Here is a 21223-nt window from a genome sequence, read left to right as displayed (position 1 = left end):
GAAGAAAAGAAGGACTAGTTTAGAAAGGGACACAAACAAGGCACTGTTACCATTGTGTTGAATTTGTATTTTTTTTATAAAACAAACAATTTCATAGTTTCATATACAAACATTTTTTGTGTACTAAAAAGTTCATGTTGATTACTAATGTTCATAATGATTAAAAAGAAAAAGTAGATCAATGAACTAAGTATGCATTTTGAAACTAAAAAATCAACAAGTTAACCTCAACATGTGCCCAAAAGAACTCTTGAAAACTGGAGGTGACAGATAAAATGGAAAGGTGAAAGTTTAATTGATAAAACAGCTGTTTTTTTCCTTTAAAATAATAGATAAAACATTAGCTTGTGATTTTTTTAAAAGAGGAATATTAAGTTGCCAAAATAAAAAATTAACAAGGTGAATTCAGAATAGGGGAGAAAATAATTATCAGAAATTACTATACACAATTACATGACAGCCAAACTGAAAATTTAAAAGAAATGGATGCTTAGCTGCTAAAATACAAAATATCAAATTAGTAAAAACAAGCAATAGAACTATTACCTCCATCTCAGAAAAATCAAGCAATCCATATTGAAGTACTGGACACCCCCCCCACCCCCACCCCCGCAGACCAGATGGATTTATAAGATAATTCACTTGAACTTTAAAAGAGCAATGAATATCTGACCCAACAAGGCACTCAAAATTCTTTTATGGCCTTAGGACTAGCTTCTTGAAGTCTCTGCCAACACAATTAAAAGCTTTGTGTGGTCCTATCAAATTGGAAGGACTTTAAACATGGGTCCCGTGATGACCTCTAGGTTTCTTGTCCAAGCACTACTAGTCTACGTAAGTTCAGAGAAACTCATCCCAAAAAATTCCCCTCAGATCAATGATCATGTACAACTCTCAAAGACCATGTACTAAGTTGCAAAGGGCTTGTAGTTTGAGTTTTAGGGAGTATCCACACTGACAGAACTAGGGATTCTCAAAGAATAAACATTTTATCCCTTCTTTAGCACAGTGCCTTTTTTAAAGTAGTGACTTTATACTTTAATTGTTTGAAATTCAAATGAAATTCAATGAAATTGAAATGTTTGTTGAATCAAAGAGAAAGGGAATGGGAACAGAAAATGGCTTTTTGATAACAGGAAAAAAATTAAACTTAAAAAGGCATTAAAAACCTAGCCAGTTCATAAAGTAGATGAGCTAAAAGCCTTAGTCTTGAGCCTGTGTTTATGACATTATCGACAACAGCAAAAGAGGAGGAGCAGGGTCTGAATGGGAGCAAGAAAAAGGGAGCCATTCTTAAATTAGAGACATGCAAGCATTTGTCTTGTTATGGGTGGGCAAAGTCAGGTTTGGGCTATTTGTGAGAAAACAGAGTATTCTCTCATTTTTGGTGGAAATTGTCCTTATAACTTGGCTTTAAAGGGTTTAGTTTAGCATCTGGTCCTACCTCCTCGTATGTCAAAGACGAGGAAACTGAAGCTCAGGGGAGAGCGCCGTAATTTACAAAGGGGCAGGTAGGTCCAAACCCCGGTCCTCTGACCAGGCGGCCATCCCTAGGCTTCTTCCCCATTAGACTGCCCCCTTCCCTTCCCCTTCCTTCCCTCCTTCCCTCTTTCCTTCCTTCCTTCCTTCCTTCCTTCCTTCCTTCCTTCCTTCCTTCCTTCCTTCCTTCCTTCCTTCCTTCCTTCCTTCCTTCCTTCCTTCCTTCCTTCCTTCCTTCCTTCCTTCCTTCCTTCCTTCCTTCCGTCCTGTTTGCCTTCCAAAAAGCAAACGAGACGCCGACACCTCCCGGGCTCCTAGAGCGCAGCCGGAAGTTGCTGTAGAGCCAGGGATGACCGGCACCCACTTCCGGTCAGCCATTGTTCTTTTTATCCTCTCCTGAATGGCGGAGGTCTACTGTCTTCTGCCCTGCCCTTTCCTCTCCCTCCCCGTCGGGACCGTGGAGGTCGCTCAGTCGCTGTTCCCTGTAAGTGTGGGCCCGGGTCCCAGGGAAGGGGGCAGGCTGCAGTGAGGGGGCGTCGTCAGGCTGTGCGGCTTCCATCCTGGCCTTCAGGGGGCGGGTCGAATCACTCCCTCCTCCTACCGCCCCCCCATTGGAGTGGGGTGGGGAGGAACTGAAGGAGGGCGGGGGAGGAGCCCCCGCAGGGGCTGCTGGGAGAGCCACGCTCTAGCTCTAGCCCCACCCCCGCCCCCTCTCCCTCCTCCGGGACCTTAGGTGGAGGCGGGCTTGGGGTGGGTGCGGAGGGACTGACTTCCCGCGTTCTCACGTGTTCACCCCCAGGGACCACAGAAACCGACGTTGTCCTTCACGCTGCCTCCAGTCCTTTGTGGGATCAGAGGGAATCTGTGTTGTGTGTTTTGTAAACCTTGAAGTCGATTTTACGTAGACGTCAGCTGTTATAATTATTACCTGGCCAAAGTAGCTTTACGGAAGTCAATCAAAGAAAGGCAAAAAACTGCATTCAAGGAGCTCACAGTCTAACGAAAGAGACAAAATGCAGACAACGGTACAGACGAGCGTTATATACGGGATGAATTGGAGATAATCGGTAGAGGGAAGACACCAACATTAAAGGAGATTAGGATGGGATTTTGTCTGGGATTTAAGAGATGAGCAGGAAGGATAGTCTAGACTAGGGGAGCAGCCACTGAAAAGCCTGGAGTTTCTCAGTGGGTGAAGGAGGGGCAGGAGAGAGGGAGAGAATTCAGAGCTCAAATTTTCCCCGAAATGAATGTTAAAAATAAATAGTTTATTTTGAAAAGAAAATGCCAGGAGTCTGGAGTTGACTTGGAACAGCAGGGAGACCAGTGTTACTATAGGCAGAATACTTGGAAGGGAGTGGGGTAGAAGAAGACTGAAAGGGTAGGAGGAGGCCAGGTTGTGAAGGACTTTGAATGCCAAACAGGATTTTAGCCACTGGAGTTTTCTGAGCACGAGGGTGACATGTCAGGTCATCATCCTTTTAAAATCAGCCCCTCCTTTTCTTGACTTCTCTGTTTCAATTACTGGTATCTCCTTACACTTTGGGAAGATTAATTTGAGAGCTGAGTGGAGGATGGATTGGAGTGGGGAGAGACTTGAAGCATTTTCTAAAGTTTGTACTAGAGGGCACCAGGTAATAGATTTCTTGGGCTGTAGAGCCAGAAAGATGTGTTTCTGAGATCACCAAGCTTTAAGCCTCTGTGGCAGTGTGCAAGCTAAAGCAGTTTTTAAATAATTAAAAACAAGGGGAAAAAAAAGACTAATGTGACAGAGTATGGGATCTGGACACTTTCCCCACTTGGATTTTCCCACGAATTTCAAGAACCCAGTCCCTGAACCCAGATCGTTGGCAGTTTGTCTGAGGCATCAGGCTCGTCCCAGTATAATCCTTTCAACTGTCCTTTCTTTGTGGCTCCTGACCCCAGTCCAACCCTTTATTCTGTTACCTTTGACCCCGTTCCTGAAATTTCCCATACATTTCAGTCACTGGTGCCTCCACCCAAGGCATCTGGCCACCCCAACCTACCTTGAGTACTTAATTAGTTTACTTGACACTTCTTATTCCCATCCAAATCTTCCCACAATATTTTTCCCTGTAAAAACATCAGTCTTGTCCCTATCAAATTTGAAGACTCACTAGGAATCTCTCCCACTTCAACCTGTATTTTAAAAAACTGACTACTTGGACTAAAAGAAGGCTTGAGTGGTTGAATTCTTTCAAGGCAGACCCAAACCCTTTACCCTTGCATTTCAGGGCTCTGAAGACCCTTACACCTCAACAAATGCATCAGATAAATTACATTTTCTAGTAAGATCAAACTGACAAGGAAGATCAATTGAGAGAAAGGTTTTGAATTTTTAGTACTGGGTATTTTGGGGTTCCCTGAACCTGGATTCCCCAACTATTTCAGATGGCCTAAGGGAACTCAATTCAGTAGATATTTGGTGAGTACCTACAACAGGCAAGTAACTTGTAGGATTTGATGAATAAGAAGAGGAAGAGGAGATGACAGGTCTCTGCTTCCAAGAACTTAAATTTTAAAAACAGAAACAAAAAACAAAAACAATACTTAAGGCAGCAAGGTGGTGCAGTGGATAGAGCTCCAGCCTTAGAATCAGGAGGACCTGAGTTCAAATCTGGCCTCAGACACTTGACACTTACTAGCTGTGTGACCCTGGGCAAGTCACTTAACCCCCTCCCCCGTTGTCTCACCAAAAAAACAAAAAGAAAGAACTTAAATTTTATGGGGGACTTATGTTTTGTACACAAATAAATGTAAAATGACAGAATATAATAACTATAGGAAACTATAAGGTATAATGAGAATGTAGAAGTGGTAGAGATAATTTTCTACTGCAGTGAACCTGGGAAATCCTGAGGGAAGAAGTAGCATTTGAGGGCCAATTTGTTTTAATATTTTTTTAATTTGCTTATTTTAAGTTTTCAACATTCACTTCCACAAGATTTTGAGTTCCAAATTTTCTCCCCATCTCTCCCCCCACCCCAAGATGGCATGCATTCTGTATACCCCTTCCTCTAATCTACCCTCCCTTCTGTCTTGAGCTTCAGTTTGAAGAGTAGTGGTGGACTTGCCTTATGGTGGCCTGGGAATGGAATGAAAAAGTATTTAGTTAACTCTTATTCTGTGCTAAGCACTAGGAATACAAATAGAAACTTGAGACAGTCCTTACTCTGAAGGAGCTCACATTCTAACTCCAGGGGACAGCACCTCAAGGATGCCCAAATAATATTATTTTTCCTTCCAGTGAAGATACTTTGTTAGCCTGGACCTGAACTTTCTGTCTCTTGGTTATTTCTCAATGTTTACTGTGATTTCTGACATATCTGTAGGTAAAGTCACCCTGGGCCTGAGATATTCAAGACAAAGTTCTGAGACTAGAGGTAGAATCAGGGACTTTGGCTGATTGAGTTTCAGCAGCAGCCAAGTTCTGGTGAGAGGCTGTGATGACTGCAGAGGTGAGGAAAGCCATGTGTCTGGCTCCTCAACTCTTGGGCGTCCAGAAGAAGAGGGACAAATCCCGGGGACCAGGATCAAGCCTGCAGCAGGACAGCCAGATCAGCTGTGAAGTCTTTCGGCAACACTTTCGGCAGCTGTGTTACCATGACACCTCTGGGCCCCAGGAGGCCCTGAGCCAACTGCGTGACCTTTGTGGACGCTGGTTGAGGCCAGACATGAACACAAAGATGCAGATCCTGGAGCTGCTGGTGCTGGAGCAGTTCATCACCATCCTGCCTGGGGAGATGCGCGCCTGGGTGCAGCTGCATCGTCCAGAAAGTGGAGAGGAGGCAGTGGCCATGGTGGAGGACTTCCAGAGACACCTTAATGGACTGGGACGGAAGGTGAGAAGTAGAACCATTCATGGCAGAGTTAGGGTGTAGTCCAGAACTGCTTTCTTAGCAGGTGAAACTACCTTAAAAACAGGAGCCCTCAGTAACCATGGCTTGAAGACATTTTGCCTTCAGGTTTTCTAGAGCAGCTGCATGTCTTAGTCATAAAACCTATATTTGGGTCCCAGCTGTGTCACTTAGCTGTGTATCCTTGAGGAAGCTACACCTCATTTTGTTCTCATTCATCTCTCTATTTATGTTATATTGCATTTTTATTTATTTTGTTAAACATTTCTTAATGACATTTATAAACATTTAATTGTTAAGTTTTTTAAAACTTTATTTTCAGTTCCAAATTTTCTCCCTCCCTCCATCCTCCCTCCCCCATTTAGAAGGCAAGAAATATGATACCCATTCTACATATGAAGTCATGCAAAACACATTTCCACATTAGCTATTTTTAAAATGAGGAGAGTAATACTTTTGTTATCCGCTTTGTAAGATCAAAGTGGTAAGTGCCTAAAACTCTTCATAATATAAGCAGTAGTTATTATGCATAGGAAATGGTTCTTGTAGTAGCTGACATTCCCAGACTCATAGCTACAGAAGCATCATATAGCCAATTTAGCTTAGATATCGTAATTTCCAAAGTAGGAGATTTCACAGTCTGTCTGGAAATGGATGTCTGTGCTTTTATAACAAGTGATAGTACTACCACCGTACATTTGGATAGGAATTTATTTTCACTGAAGACAGTGTGGTGTTTTGAAAAGAATTGTGATATTAATTAAAAACATTTGGGTTCTTGTCTGTGCTATTAACAGTTCCTAGCTGTGTAATCTTTAATAAGTCTCTTAATGTCTCTGAGTCTCCATTTTTTAAAAATCTGTAAAATGGCAATAATCTTGTTGTCCCTATGTCATAGGACATCATAGGGCTAGGAGGAATTTTAAGAATTATCTGTTCCAAGCCTTTTGTGCTATAAAGCTCAGAAAGATTATGACTCATGAGGATAGTGACTGGTAAGGCTTGAAGTAGTGTCAAAATGGTACCTATTTGCAATTATTTTGTTCTCACCCAGACACTGTGAAGTGGACAGGAGTAGTATATTACCTCTGTTTTGTAGAAGTAACTGGGAATTAGGTGGCAAGACTCATTAGTGGCTAAAAGTGGGACTGATGATAACATCTGGCCTTTATATAGCACTGTAAGGTTTGGAAAGTACTATGAACATTAGCTCATTAGTTTATATGGGGGGGAAAGGATCAAAGAAGGGACAGGACATATGTTTGGGGTGGGCTGACAGTAGGGGGACACATTGCCCCATCTTTCTTATTCCTCTTGTTTTCTCTGTGTAGGAGAATGACCTTTGCATTAGACATGACAAAACAAAAATGGTTGACAAAGAGTTGATGCCCAAGATAAGTAAGGAGACAGTGAGAAAACACCCAGTTGCCCTTGATGAATTCTAACCTTGCTGAAATTGAGCTGAACTATGTCCTTGGACGCTGAAAGCACTGGCAGATGTGATTGCTGAGCCACTGTCAGTAATATTTGAAAGATTGTGGACAAAGGGAGACACACCACAAGGTTGGAGAAGGGAAAGTGTCCTCATCTTTCAAAAGGGAAGAAAACAGACTTGATAGTATAGGTCACTGAGCTTGACTTTGACTCCTGGGAAAATTCTAGAATGAATCATTAAGTCCTGATCATTGGCAGACATCTATAAAGAGGGATGGTCATTTCAGAGAGCTAGCTGGCGTGACTTTATCCAGAACTGGCCATGCTAGACTCATCTCATTTCCTTTTTTGACCAGATTACAAAACTAGTAGATGAGGATATGCTGTGCATGTCTGAGCAGGATTGTATTCAGGCTTTTGATAACTATCTCACCCTGTTCTTGTGGAGAGGCCAGTTAGTATGAATAATGAATCCCCTGAAGTGTTCACATGGATTCTCATTTGCACTGTGATGTATGATTATGTAAAATATGGTATTTGGTTTCAGCCCAATGGAAGTATACAGTGTGAATTTGAATAATGCCGTCACTTCAAGGGGTTCATTATTCCAGCTAAACACAGCACCTAGCAGTAGTAGATGATGATGCAGTTTGATCATTTCAGAGCTGGTTGGATGGCTGGCCTCAGACTAGTTGGTTATAGTTAATTGTCATCATGGCAGGAGGTCTCCACTGAAATACCCCATCAAATGAGCCTGTGCTCTTTGACATTTTAATTAATGACTTGGATGCAGCCATAGGAGGCTTATCAAGCTTGCTGATGATGCAAAAGCTAAGAAAGATAGATGACAGAGTTAGGATGCAGAAAGATCGTGACAGGCTAGAACACTGGGCTGAATCTAATGGTAATTCAGTGGGGATATTGTAAAGTCTTGCGTGTGAATGCATGTTAAATTTCACGAATACTGGGTTGAGGAGACATAGTTAGAAGTTGTTCTGAAAAAGGTCTGTGGATTTGAGTGGACTTGATGCTGTGGCAGCCAGAATTCTGGGCTTGGTTGAATGGGGCCTAGCCTCCAGGAAAAGAGAGCTGGCAGTGCACTGGATTCTGGCCTCTACCAGCTGACTTCTCCCTTCTTGGGTTCAGGTCTGGATGCCACATTTTAAGAAGGCTGTTGATATTCTGGGGAGTTTCCAGAGAAGGGCAGTGAGCCAGAAGAGCAGAGGGCCGCTAGTAGTGAGGGCCTCCCCGGGAGGGTGAATTGGTCCAGGGCTAGCCCATGTCCTAGGAGAGTCAGTTGGAGGCAATGGAGATGATTCGCCTGGGGAAGAGAAGACTCAAGATTTCATGGCGTGCTGGGCTTAGAGCCAGGAGGACCTGGTTTAAAATCCTGCCTCTGACACCAGCTGCGTGACCATGAGCAGGTCACTTAACATTTCAGCCTTGGTTTCTTCATCTGTAAACTTAGGGGCAGCTAGGAAGAGCAGTGGATAGAGCACCAGGCCTGGAGTCAGAACACCTGAGTGTGACTCTGACCTTAGACACTTCCTAGCTGTGTGACCTGGGCAAGTCACTTCACTTCTGTTTGCCTCAGTTTCCTGGTCTGTAAAATGGGGATAATCATAGCACCTACCTGCCAGGGTTGTCATGAGGATCAAATGAGATGGTAATTGTAGAGTGCTCAGTACAGTATCTGGCACATGGTAAGTGCTGTTTGAGTGTTAGCCATTGTTGTTATCATTGGGTGGTGTCTCTTCCATCCCCAGATCTGTCGTCTTTGGACACTACAGCCATCTTCAGGTATTTGGAAAGATCATGGAGAAGCCATCAGACCTTTTCTGTCTAGCCCCAGAGGTCAGAACCAGGGACCATGGGGGGAAGTTTGGTGTTAGGAGAAATCCAACAGTTCACTGTCCAGATGTGGAACGTGGGCAGAGGCTGGGTGACACCCCTTGTGGGGTGTGTTCTAGTTGGGATTCCTTCATGTATGTGTTGAACTTGATTTCTGCTGAGGTCCCTTTGAGTTCTTAGATTTGATGTGACGTGAGTAATTCTGTGGAGAGAGCTCCTAAGGAGTTGTCGCTGTTGTGCAGACCAAGCAGCTGAGGTTCAAAGAGATTAAGTGAATGTCAGAGGGGAAATGTGGAAGTAGGTCCTCCTGACTCTAAAGACCAGTGCTCACTGGGCCACATCATTGCCGGAAACCAGAGGTTCTGACTCCCACACAAGATATTTTTCCATTCTAGAAAACCAATATGTGGTATATTCTTAACTCACCAATGCAAAGATTTCTTAAAACGTTAAAACAAAATTCTTTTAATGTTTCCAAGTTCAAAGAGAGTTGGTTTAGTTTAGAAGCACGGAAATGTCCCTTCCTTCCTTCCATCTTTCTCAGGAAGAAGCACTCACATTTGTTATTTGCAGCAAGTTTTGCCAAACATGTTTCTTTTTGTTGTTCAGTTGTTTTCAGTCATTCTGACTCTTTGTGACCCCATTTGGGGTTTTCTTGGCCGAGAAACTTGCGTGGTTTGCTTTTCATTCTCTAGCTCATTTTAAAGATGAGGAACAGAGGCAAACAGGGTTAAGTGACTTGCCCAGAGTTACTCAGCTAGTAAGTGTCTGAGGCAGTATTTGAACTCAGGTCTTTCTGACCCCAGGCCTGGTGCTCTTTCCTCTACACCACCAAACATACAGTAATGTGATTGGAGCAAGGCTCCAGGGAGCAACTAGATCCAGAAAATAGGGTAAGAAGCTAGAACAAAGTGTTTAGTTTTTTTTGTATTTGATTATCCAGTAAATATGTGGTAGAGAAGAGATCATATAGATAAGCACCCACATATATATGTAATAATGAAATTTGATCACTTCAGACATGGTTTGATGGCTGGCCTCAGAGCAGTTGATTATGGTTTGGAGTCATCAAGGCACTTTGACTTGGCCTGCCCACAAATGGCCCATTCAGGTATCTGTCAGGAGTCCAGGTGACTTCTCTGAATGCCTGGACCCCTCTTGCTAAATAGCTCTACATGACTCTGCTCTTCTGCTGTGTGTTATCTCTTCCACACCCACTTAGAATGTCCACCAGGAGATGTACACACATCCTCCCCACCATTAGTAAAGAGTTGAGCCCTGAAATCATACTTAGAACATCAAGAGCTTGTTGTTTCAGGAATTGGTGACATTTGAGGATATATCAGTAGACTTCGCCAAGAAGGAATGGAAGACTTCAGCACCTGCTCAGAGGGCCTTCTTTCGAGATTTGATGCTGGAGAATTATCGGGATGTAGTATCACTAGGTAATGATTCTATTGGCTTACCTCAAAATCTTTATTTTGGGGCTTTCTCTTGCTTCATGCCTGTTGCTAAATAAAGAGTTTCTGTCAATTCTGCTAAGGGTTAATAGGAATCAGAAAGTTCTAAACCTCTATTTCCAAGGCTTTTCAGGTCTATAGGGAAGTAATAATAGGAAATTATTTTTTAAAGCTTTCTGTATGTAAAAATTTATTGATCCTTTGGAAGCTTTAATTTATACATCAGTGGTTTGACATTCTCTATCCTCATCCCTTCCTAAAGACCTCTTTAGGGTACCCTTTCTCAGCTTTTCTAAGCTAAATATTTGCCCCTAGAATAGTTTGCTATTGATTTCTTCCTACCTAATTAGGAAGGAGAGAATAAAATAAGCCAATTTTTTCCTTTTTTTTAATTTTTAAGATGCTTTTAAAACTTTGGGTTACAAATTTTCTCCCTTCCTCCCTCCTTACTCACCTTCATTGAAAAGGCAAGCATCTTAATACAGGTTATAGATGTGTAGTCATGCAAAACACTTCCATAGTAGTCATGTTGTGGAAAACTGAGTATATTTCCCTTCATCCTATCCTACCCCCCATTTATTCTATTCTCTCTTTTGACCCTGTCCCTCCTCAGAAGTATTTGCTTCTGATTATCGCATCCCCCAATCTGCCCTCCCCTCTATCAACCCCCTACTCTCTTGTCCCCTTCCCCCCTTATTTTCCTGTAGGGTAAGATAGATTTCCATACCCCATAGTGTATATTATTCCCTCCTTAAGCCAAATCCTATGAGAATAGGATTCACTCATTCCTTCTTAACTTCCCCCATTTCTCTTCCACTGTAAAAGCCTTTTCTTGTCTGTTTCATGTGAGATAATTTACCCCATTCTACTTCTTCTTCTTTCCTTCTCCCAGTATAATCCTCTCTCACCCCTCAATTTTATTTTCCAGATATCACCCCTTCATCTTCAACTCAGCCTGAGCCCTCTATCTATCTATCTATCTGTACATACATACATACATATAATTTTTTTCCCTCCCACTACCGTAATACTGACAAAGGACTCATGAATTACAAATATCATCTTTCCATGCAGGAATGTAAACAGTTCAACCTTAATAAGTCTCTTATGATTTCTCTTTCCTGTTTACCTCTTAATGTTTCATTTGAGTCTTATATTTGAAAGTCAAATTTTATATTCAGCTCTGGTCTTTTCCTTAGGAATGCTTGAAAGTCCCTTATTTCATTGAATGACCAGTTTTTACCCTGAAGGATTATACTCAGTTTTGTTGGGTAGGTGATTCTTGGTTGTAATCCTGTCTCCTTTGCCCTCCAGAATATTATATTCCGTGCCCTGCGGTCCTTTAATGTAGAAGCTGCTAAATCTTGTGTTATCCTGATTGTATTTCCACCATACTTGAATTATTTCTTTCTGGCTGCTTGTAATATTTTCTCCTTGACCTGGGAATTATGGAATTTGGCTGCAATTCCTAGGCGTTTTCCTTTAGGGATCTCTTTCAGGAGGAGATCTGTGGATTCTTTCAATTTCTATTTTGCCCTCTGGTTCTAAAATATCAGGGCAGTTTTCCTTGATAATTTCTTGAAAGATGATGTCTAGGCTATTTTTTTGATCATGGCTTTCAGATAGTCCAATAATTTTTAAGTTCTCTCCCCTGGATCTATTTTCCAGGTCAGTTGTTTTTCCAATGAGATATTTCACATTCTCTTCTGTTTTTTCATTCTTTTGGATTAGTTTTACAGTGCCTTGATTTCTCATATAGTCACTAGCTTCCAATTGCTCCATTCTAATTTTTAAGGAAGTATTTTCTTCAGTAAGCTTTTAGACTTCCTTTTCCATTTGGCCAGTTTTGCTTTTTAGGGCATTCTTCTCCTCATTGGGTTTTTGGACTTCTTTTGCCATTTGGGTTAGGCTATTTTTTAAGGTGTTATTTTCTTCAGTATTTTTTGGGGTCTCCTTTTAGCATCACTCTCAGTTGTTCCTCTGCTTCTCTTACTTGCTTCTCAAAATTCTTTTTGAGCTCTTCCATGGCCTGGGACCAATTCATATTTTTCTTGGAGGCTTTGGATGTAGGAGCTTTGGCTTCATTGTCTTCTTCTAGTTGTATGTTTTGATCTTTGTCACCAAAGTAAGATAGTATAGTCTGATTCTTTTTGAGCTGCTTGCTTATGATTCCAGCCAGTTACCTGAGTTTTAAACTCTTTGTTAATGTAGGGGTCTGTTTCCAGTGTGGAGAATGTACTGTCCCAAACTTCAGGGGTTTTGTGCAGCTCTTTTCAGAGATAATTCTAGGGACCTTTAAATTTTCAGTCATTCCAAGGTGCAAAGTGTTTACTCCTTTCCTGTCCTGTGCTTTGCTCTCTGAGTGACCACAAGCACTCTTTTTTGTCTTGGAACTGTGAGGAGGATTTGCTCTTCACAGCCACTACAAGCTTCACCACGCCAGTGCTCCTCCTCGCCCCGGGATCACCACCCGAACTGTGACCCAGATGCAAGCAATGGGCAAAGCAAGAGAATCCTGCACCAGCAGAGAGATCCCTGCAATCCCCCTCTGATCAGCCATTCGATTCCCCCTCAGTCTGTGGGTGGGAAGCTCAAGAGGCAGCTACAGCCCTGGGGGTGAGCTCTGGGAATGGGGCTGGGACCCTGAGCTTCTCTCTCACCGCAGAAACAGACTTTTCCCACTGACCTTCTGAATTGTCTTTGACGTTCGTGGGTTGAGAAGTCTGGAAACCACTACAGCTGCCTGTGATTCAGTCCTCTGAGGCCTGCTCCAGGTTTGCTGTGGCCTGCGCGCCCACACCAAATTGAGTTCCTCTCCCAGCCTGGCGCGATAGACCTTTCTGATTAACCGTCTAGGTTGTCTTGGGCTGGAAGTTTGTTTCACTTTGTCTTTTTGTGGGTTCTGCTGCTTTAGAATTTTTTAGAGCCATTTTTTATAGGTATTTGGAGGGATTTTGGGGAGAGCTCAAGCAAGTCACTGTTTTTACTCTGCCATCTTGGCTCCACCCCCCAAAATAAGCCAATTTTGGATCTAGTTCTAAATCACTAGATTCTGCTTCAGTCTTCTTGGTTTCCAAGTCCCCCGTCTGAGGGTCATACACTTCCCTCTTCATTTCTCTGGGCATTTAACTGCCTTCCCTAGATGTTCTTTCCAGACGTAGGGATTAAATGGATATCTATGACTCTTCTAATTATTATTCAGTCTCATTTTCTTCTGCACAAGCAGGATTTCCATTTTCGAAACCTACAGGGATCTCCCGGAGAGAGGAAGAACCATGGGGCCTAAATCGTCAGGGACCTCTGGACTTGGAAGGTGGCAGAAGCACCTGTACAGGTAAGTGAGAGAGGACTGTCCTATTCTTACTCCTTTATATCTTCACATTTACTTAGTTATTGAATTTTTTTATTTTTCTGGATCAGATGTGATTTCATTAGCATAAAGAACTCCCAATTAGGAAACTGTCTACTAATACAAGGTAATACCTTCTTTGCTCAGAGTCTTTGAGAGTTGCCTGTGGCACTGAGAGATTGTGGTTTGTCCACTCCCACACAGTCAGTAGGTGTCAGAAGTAAGACTTGCAGCCAGATGTTATTGACTCAGAAACAGCTGTCCACATCCACAATGCTTGTCTGCCTCTTATAAACCTAACCAACAACAAAGACAGATAAATAAGTATGTGTGTGTGTGTGTGTAAAATTAGGAATAAAACTGTTTATGCCACCCTCTGCATTTGACAAAGTAGATTTGAATTAATTAACAGTCAAAAATTGAGTCTGGTGTCTTTTTGAAAGTCAATCTCAAATTCAGATATTTTTGGTGCAGTGTGTGTGCTCACGTGACACACACACACACATAATGAGACCATTCCCTAGTAGATAGAGCTGACTTTGGAGTTAGAAAAGGAAGCCTTGGCTCAGGTGTGCCCAGGGTTAGGCTGAGTGTCTTATACTTATCCAGGGATGGAGAGCCTGCCTCAGAGTTACGAGAACCTGAGTTCAAGACATACTCTTTGGACACATACTGACTGTGGTCTTGTCAAGACTTTTAACCATTATCTAATATCTAAATTATGCATTATCTAATATCTAAATATTTCTGTAGAGATAGATATAGGAATTTAGAACTGCTCTAATGATTTTGCTTTTATTGCTTTGCATCCCTTAATATAGATCTATGTTTCCTTTTCTGCTTCATATGTATCATTTTTATGACACTTTAATAGTCTGTTATATTAATGCCTCATAACTTATTCAGACATTACCCATTTAGTACATTTAAGTTGCTTCCAAGTTTTTACTATTACAAATAAGGAAGTTGTAAATATTTTTTTACAGATAGATCCTTTCCATGCTGTCTCTTCCCCTTTTGCTGCACTATATAGAATGTTATGATTTTTTTCTGTTTTCTACTGTAATGGCTATTGTCTTCATTTGTTAAAATGTTGAAAGTACATTATTGAGAAATGTCATAGCCCATAAAATCTTAGAATCTGTCAACTGGGAGACAGTTTGGTCTAGTGGGATGAGTAGCCAACTTGGAGTTAAAGGACCTGATTTTGATTCCAGCTGCGTTTCTTAGACAAGCTATTCTCCCTAGGCCTCAGACTGCCCATCTATAAAATGAAGGTAGAGGAGTATATGGTTTCTAAGTTCTCTTCTGCCTCTAAATCTTATGGCCCTTTTCTGATTTACAAGTCCCTTTCATATTTCCCAAATAGTCTCTATTTGAACACCCCTAGTGAAGGGAATTTCATTACCTTTTAAGGCAGCTCATTCCATATAGCCCTCAGGTGAGAGGTAGATGTGAGAGTCAAATGAGATAATATTTGTAAAATGCTTAACATAGTGCCTGGCACATAGTAGGCACTATATCTTTGCTAGCTATGATTATTATTATTACTGTTATTATTATCACCACCATCATTATGTGAGCAAGATATTTAATGGAAATATTCCCACACCTCCTACCCTAGTGTTGATCATCTTTTCTCATTATTCTAATGTAGTTGCATTGATTTTGTTTATGGACAAAGTTTTTGATTCTGATGCTTTTCCGTTGCATCATGCTCTGTATCTAATCCCTGTAGTTTCCTCTGTCCCACCACTGTTGACTGTCTACACCTGTTGCTGGCAATACTGTCCCTTTGTGAACAAATTAAGCCCTATTTTGCATTGTTTCTGCTGGGTCATCTCATTCTCTGACCACGTCATCGATATAAATTCTCTTTTCAGACCTATGGAATTCTTGAGTTCCTAGAGCACTTTAATATTATATGATATGATTCTGTTCCTATTGGCAGAATGTAAATGGTGACAGTTGCGTTTTTTATTTTTCAGAAGGTGATAATGTTACTGAGAATGAGGAATCCACTTCAAAGCAAGAAATTTTTGGTGAATCACAATCACATAGTAGTTTATCAGAAGGCCTCCAGAAGGATCTTTTCCAGGCATCTAAAGCTGGAGAAGGCTGTGAGAGGGAAAGCATGTTAGAGCAGCAACAAGGAGCACTCCCAGAGGAAGAAGTTAGGAGAAGTGATGGTGATTTTATGGAAGTGATAGTGCAGAATAAGAAAGTCCCTGTTGAAGAGAGAGAAGAGAAATGTAAAGACTTTTGGAAAAGTTTCAGTCTTGTCTCAAGCACTGTTACACAGGAGAAAATTCCAAGGGGACAGAAGTCTTATCAGTGTAACGAATGTGGCAAATACTTCAATAGGAGCTCACACCTTATTGGACATCAGAGAATTCACACTGGAGAGAAACCTTATGAATGTAATGAATGTGGGAAAAGCTTTAGACAGACTTCTCAGCTTATTGTACATCTGAGAATCCACACAGGTGAGAAACCCTATGAATGTAATGAGTGTGGAAAAGCTTACCGTCATAGCTCACATCTTATTCATCACCAGAGACTCCACAATGGTGAAAAACCTTATAAATGTAATGAATGTGTGAAAGCCTTCACTCAGAGCTCTCAACTTATTGATCATCAGAGAATCCATACTGGTGAGAAACCCTATGAGTGTAACATGTGTGGTGAAGCCTTTAGTCGGAGTAAAAGCCTTATTCGACATCAGATGCTTCACACTGGGGAGAAACCTTATAAGTGTAATGAATGTGGGAAAGCCTTCTGTTCTAATAGGAATCTTATTGATCACCAGAGAACTCACACTGGGGAGAAACCTTATCATTGTAATGAGTGTGGCAAGGCCTTTAGCAGGAGCAAATGCCTTATTAGACATCAGAGCCTCCATACTGGGGAAAAACCTTACAAATGCAGTGAGTGTGGGAAGACCTTCAGTCAAGGTTCTCAACTTATTGATCATGAGAGAATTCACACTGGAGAGAAACCTTTTGCATGTAGTGAGTGTGGCAAGGCATTTAGCCTGAGCAAGAGCCTTATTCGACATCAGAGACTTCATACTGGAGAGAGACCTTATAAATGCAATGATTGTGGAAAATCCTTCAATCAGAACTCACACCTTATTATACATCAGAGAATTCATACTGGGGAGAAACCCTATGAATGTAATGAATGTGGGAAGGTCTTCAGTTATAGCTCAAGTCTTTTGGTACATAAGAGAACCCACACTGGGGAGAAGCCTTATGAATGTCATGATTGTGGAAAAGCTTTTAGTGACAGCTCACAACTAATTGTGCATCAGAGAATCCACACTGGGGAGAAACCCTATGAATGTAAGGAATGTGGGAAAGCCTTCAGTCAGCGTTCAACTTTTAACCATCATCAGAGAATTCACTCTGGAGAGAAACACTCACCTTTGGTCCACTCAGTCTTTTAGATTGTGGAGCTCATGATGGAGAACAGAAGATTTCCATTGTATAAGAAAAAAACTTGTTTTTTGATGAAAACTCTAATCCTATTTCATCCAAAATCTTAAATATGTTTGCTTTAGTTTCACTGAGAGATCAGGTATAAGAATGTGGATGGTTTGGTCACAGTAGTAGAAAACTTTATCACTCATGGTTTGCTTTGTAAATATCTCAAATACATTCTTTGTTTCTGTTTTATCTCACCAAGCACAGTTTAAGCTCTGCAAGGCAAATGTCCCTTTATTGAGACTGCTCTCCTTTACTGCCTACATCAACCACTTGTTTGATTTACTTTCCTGTGTCTCTTGGCTACATGTCTGTTTCTTTCCATTTCTCCACTATTCTAGGCCAAACACTTAGAATATTTAATTAAACTTTATTAGAGTGGGTGATCCCTCCAGGTGGCCTATCTCCTGTATCAGACAGGGAGCTGCCCATATTTTGGGGTGGTATCTCCTTTCCTTCCTCCCCTCAAATACTTACTTTTCGTCTTTTTATTCCCTTCTGTTCAGGTTCTGTAAAATGGAGCCCCAAACCTATATTCTGGTAGAAACATTCTCCACTTCCTTTCTCAGACCTGGTTGGTCTTCAGTGTTTTTAAGAGTGTGCTTTATTTTTGTGTCACTACATCAGAGATCTGTGATTTTGTCTGTGACACCCATAGATTGCAACTTACCTGAAATTTAATAGACATCTTAGAGAATTTTGTGATGATCAGAAAGATTAAGTGACTTGCCCAAGAACACACAGTGTCAAGAGGCAGGATTTGAACCAGGATTTCCTGACCCCAAGTCTAGCACTGTCTACTACCATGCTTGTCATCTGACTCAACAAATGTTGATAATTTGCCATGTAATTAATTATATTTTTTACCCCAAATGGAGTGTAGGTTCTTTGATGGCAGGGACTACCCCTTTCCCACCATACTTAGGCAACAATTGACAATAAAGGTCCTCAATAAACATTTAAATATTAATATTAATACGTGATATAACTGATAGTGTGATTATCCAATGGTGGGCTCCACATCTGCATTAGACTGGGAGCATTCTGAGGGTGAATGATGTTTCTTCTTTTCTCTCCCAGGATATGTTTATGTGTGGAGGGGTCACAAGGGATAGACTGGCCTTTATGGTAAAGAAGCTTACCTTATTTTTTTATTCTTACTATTATTTTTTAAAATGTATTTACCTTATTTTATAGAGCACTTTGGATATTCTGTGTCATTGTTTCATCTTTATAACCTCAGGCACTTAATAATGATAGTTGAATTGACTAGATAAAACATGGGCCCTACTTTCATGGAGCTTATAGATTTGTAGAGGGATAAGAGATATGCACAGAACTACAGTGACCAATAGTCCATGAATAGTTCTCTAGGGAAGTAGACAGAATTGTTTGAGCCAGAGGTGTCAGGCTGACCAGCAGGCCTGCGAAATTCCCAAGTGCCTTAGAACCAAATTAAAATATAATTGAGAAAGTTTTAAGAAGATAAATAAAAATATACCCTAATGGGAACAAGTGGCTTTCTAAGTGAATATGTGGCTCACAGACAGCGATCCAGTTCTGCTTCACTTTGACACCACTGCTTTAGACAGTAGCAAAGTCAGTTAAATTTACCTTTATAGGTAATTAAGCTTAAAGATCTTTATGTTGTGGATAACTAGTACTTTTCAGATACTCTGTCTTCTATTTTTGTCAATGACTCCTGTTACAAGCTAAGCAGATGCTGATCCTGGTTTTACTTTCTCCTCTTCTTCGTTATTCCATTTTTCTTCCTCAGGGAAACAGGTGTTATTTTTCTGCTTATGTGGTGCTGTGGGCTTGTCTGTCTGCCTAGTTGGATACAAATAACATATCTATGAACAGACCAAGTTAGAGCACAGACAAAACCCTTTGTCTTCATCATTTCTGATGGCTTAAGGAGAACAGTTACTCTGCATATTGGGACTTGTTATATTTCCAGCGTGGAAATTTGTTGTGCTTGACTATACCTGTTTGTATTGGGATTTATTTTTCTTGCTTTCTTGATGTAGGGAGAGGGCGAAGGTGAGGAGAGAATATATTGTTTCATCACCACTGCTGAGACCCTAGCTTCTGCCATACTGTGATGGCTGAGAGTATGGATGGACAGATATCAAATAGGTCTGGACTCAATAGAACAGAACAGTGAGGCTTTCACCAAATGATGATGATACCCCTTGATTAGCAGTCATACCACTTTTGATCCATGGCATTTGTTGCCAAAACAAAATGTATACTAAAACCTCTTTCTTAAGATTATTTCATTTTACCCTAGAAAGCAAAACAAAGCAGTGGGTAAATGTTGCAAAGTGTCAAATTTTGCATCAGAATTGATGTCAGGAAAAGCTTCCTAATGAAGTTTTCCTAAAGTGTAATTAGGAAGAGGTTCTCCACTTTTGGAGATATTTGAATGGAGGCTGGAAACCCATTTGTTGAGTATGTTATAGCAGTTGTCCATTTGCAACTAAATCAAAAGGTTGCTTTTGTCCTACCTTCCTCCCTCTATCCAAACTGCCCCCCCCATGGCCTCATCTAAGGTACATCATTGTGGTTAGTGACCCGTATTTTCTGCACCTAAAATCAGGTCCATCACCTGTCTCTGCAGTAAATGTGGGAGTCATGTTAGCTCACTGTTTTTGGAATCATTGCCACCTCCAAGCATCAACATACATATCTCTGGATGTAGAGACTAGTACACCCACATTTTTGTGAAGTATTTGTTGTTCAGTCTGTGACTCTACTTACTTTGGGACTCTGTCTTAACGTCTGACTTGAATCAGAACTCAGAAAGTAACAGTTATCAATGGCTGCTAGGTCCATTTACTTCTGTAAGGTATTTCATTTGTAGAATGGTACAGGCTCACTCCCACATGGATACAAAATGGCCCTCAGTCCTCCTGCAGCAGTAGTAAGTGCCCCAAAAGGGAGCAGAAGGTCATACAACAGATTCTCGGGTGTGGCTGCTCTTTCACCCATTGCTCCTGATCCTACCTTTCTGGGGAACGTTCTCTACATGGTAGCTCTGTTAACTGTTTGAAGACTGCTAGTGTCAAAGGCTTATAGATTTTAAGCTCCACATCACCCCCCCAACCCCCATTTATTTTTTACCAGTTTATCTTGCTTCTCACGATAATTAAGACTGAATTGCAACAAACCTAATGCCAGAATATATTTGGGTCCCAGAAACACATTTATCCAGCTGTCTGAATTTGGGTTAATCTGGGTGTCTACAAGGCATTTTTGTTATTTAAAGAACTTGTTTTTTTTTCCTCTCTGCCTCTGTAAAACTGAACCAGAAGTAATCAAGTATCCTTTTAATTAACCTGAAGTAGTAGTGTATATTCAAGAGGATCAAAAAAAAAAATGGGGTTCATGTGTCGGCTCTGCACTTGCACCTTTGTAAGATAAAATATTTTATCAATAAATGAACAAGTTTTATTCCCAACCCTTAATAAGGATTCCTTCAAAGTATAAAGTCATTCCATTTTTATAATAAATGCTTTTATTTTGGTTAACTAACATTCAAGCAACAGACAGTTTATGAACTATCAGGCCAAATGTTGGATGGCTATCAAAATACCCCATTTCTATTACAGGATACCCCTAAGTCCAGGCCAATGACCCTTTATTTTCTAAAATAAATTTTTGATCTTTTAATACCTTTTAAGGATTGCCAGTTTAAAATATGCTCTGTAAATAATCTAAGGCTCCTGGGCCAGTTATTCTGTGTATTAAGATCCTAAAATGTACCAGCTGTAATCAGGGACGCCAACAGAACAGCTCAACAATCTCCAATAGATGTTGCATTCCCCTCAAAAGTACTGCTACTTTATAATTCATAATGCCTAATAGTTATTTATGTAACACAAGGCTCGTAGAGATTTTAACTCCTAGTTAGGTTACCTTGTTGCAGATTTTATATCATCTATATTGGTTCCCTCATTTTCCCCAAGTTTGACAAGTATATATGGGCAAGTGAAACACCCTCAACTACTATTATCCCTGTAAAGTCCATTTTAGAATAAGATCTGGCTTAGGAAACAGCAAAACACTCCAGTAACCAGTAACTTAAGGCAAAACTCAATAGATGCAAAAAAAAATCTCACCTAAAAAAAAAAACAAGCGTATGGTCCAGTATATCTTGCTCCCTTTTAATATATGAGAATGGCTAAGGCAATTACTTCAAATTAGTTGTTTTCCACATGGTTGTCTCCAGTCATTGTACAAAGACTATTGACAATACCCAGCTTCCCAACACCATGGAATATA

At 40.9% G+C, this 21223-nt stretch overlaps 1 protein-coding gene across 1 annotated transcript; it reads left to right on the top strand.

The window, feature by feature from the left end:
- The first annotated feature begins 1827 nt into the window (after nucleotides 1-1827).
- LOC110216946 (uncharacterized) lies at nucleotides 1828-20399 on the top strand. Its single transcript, XM_020999031.2, has 5 exons — nucleotides 1828-1963; nucleotides 4833-5342; nucleotides 9961-10087; nucleotides 13329-13436; nucleotides 15440-20399. Exons 2-5 carry the CDS (start codon nucleotides 4947-4949, stop codon nucleotides 16897-16899), a joined length of 2091 nt encoding a protein of 696 aa, XP_020854690.2. The 5' UTR covers nucleotides 1828-1963; nucleotides 4833-4946; the 3' UTR covers nucleotides 16900-20399.
- Nucleotides 20400-21223: the final 824 nt, after the last annotated feature.

The sequence above is a fragment of the Phascolarctos cinereus genome, unplaced genomic scaffold, assembly GCF_003287225.1.
Source record: "Phascolarctos cinereus isolate Bilbo 61053 unplaced genomic scaffold, phaCin_HiC Scaffold_4;HRSCAF=312, whole genome shotgun sequence".
Lineage (NCBI taxonomy): Eukaryota > Metazoa > Chordata > Mammalia > Diprotodontia > Phascolarctidae > Phascolarctos > Phascolarctos cinereus.
Note: the sequence above shows the minus strand (reverse complement) of the source record. Positions and strands in the feature narration are given on the sequence as shown.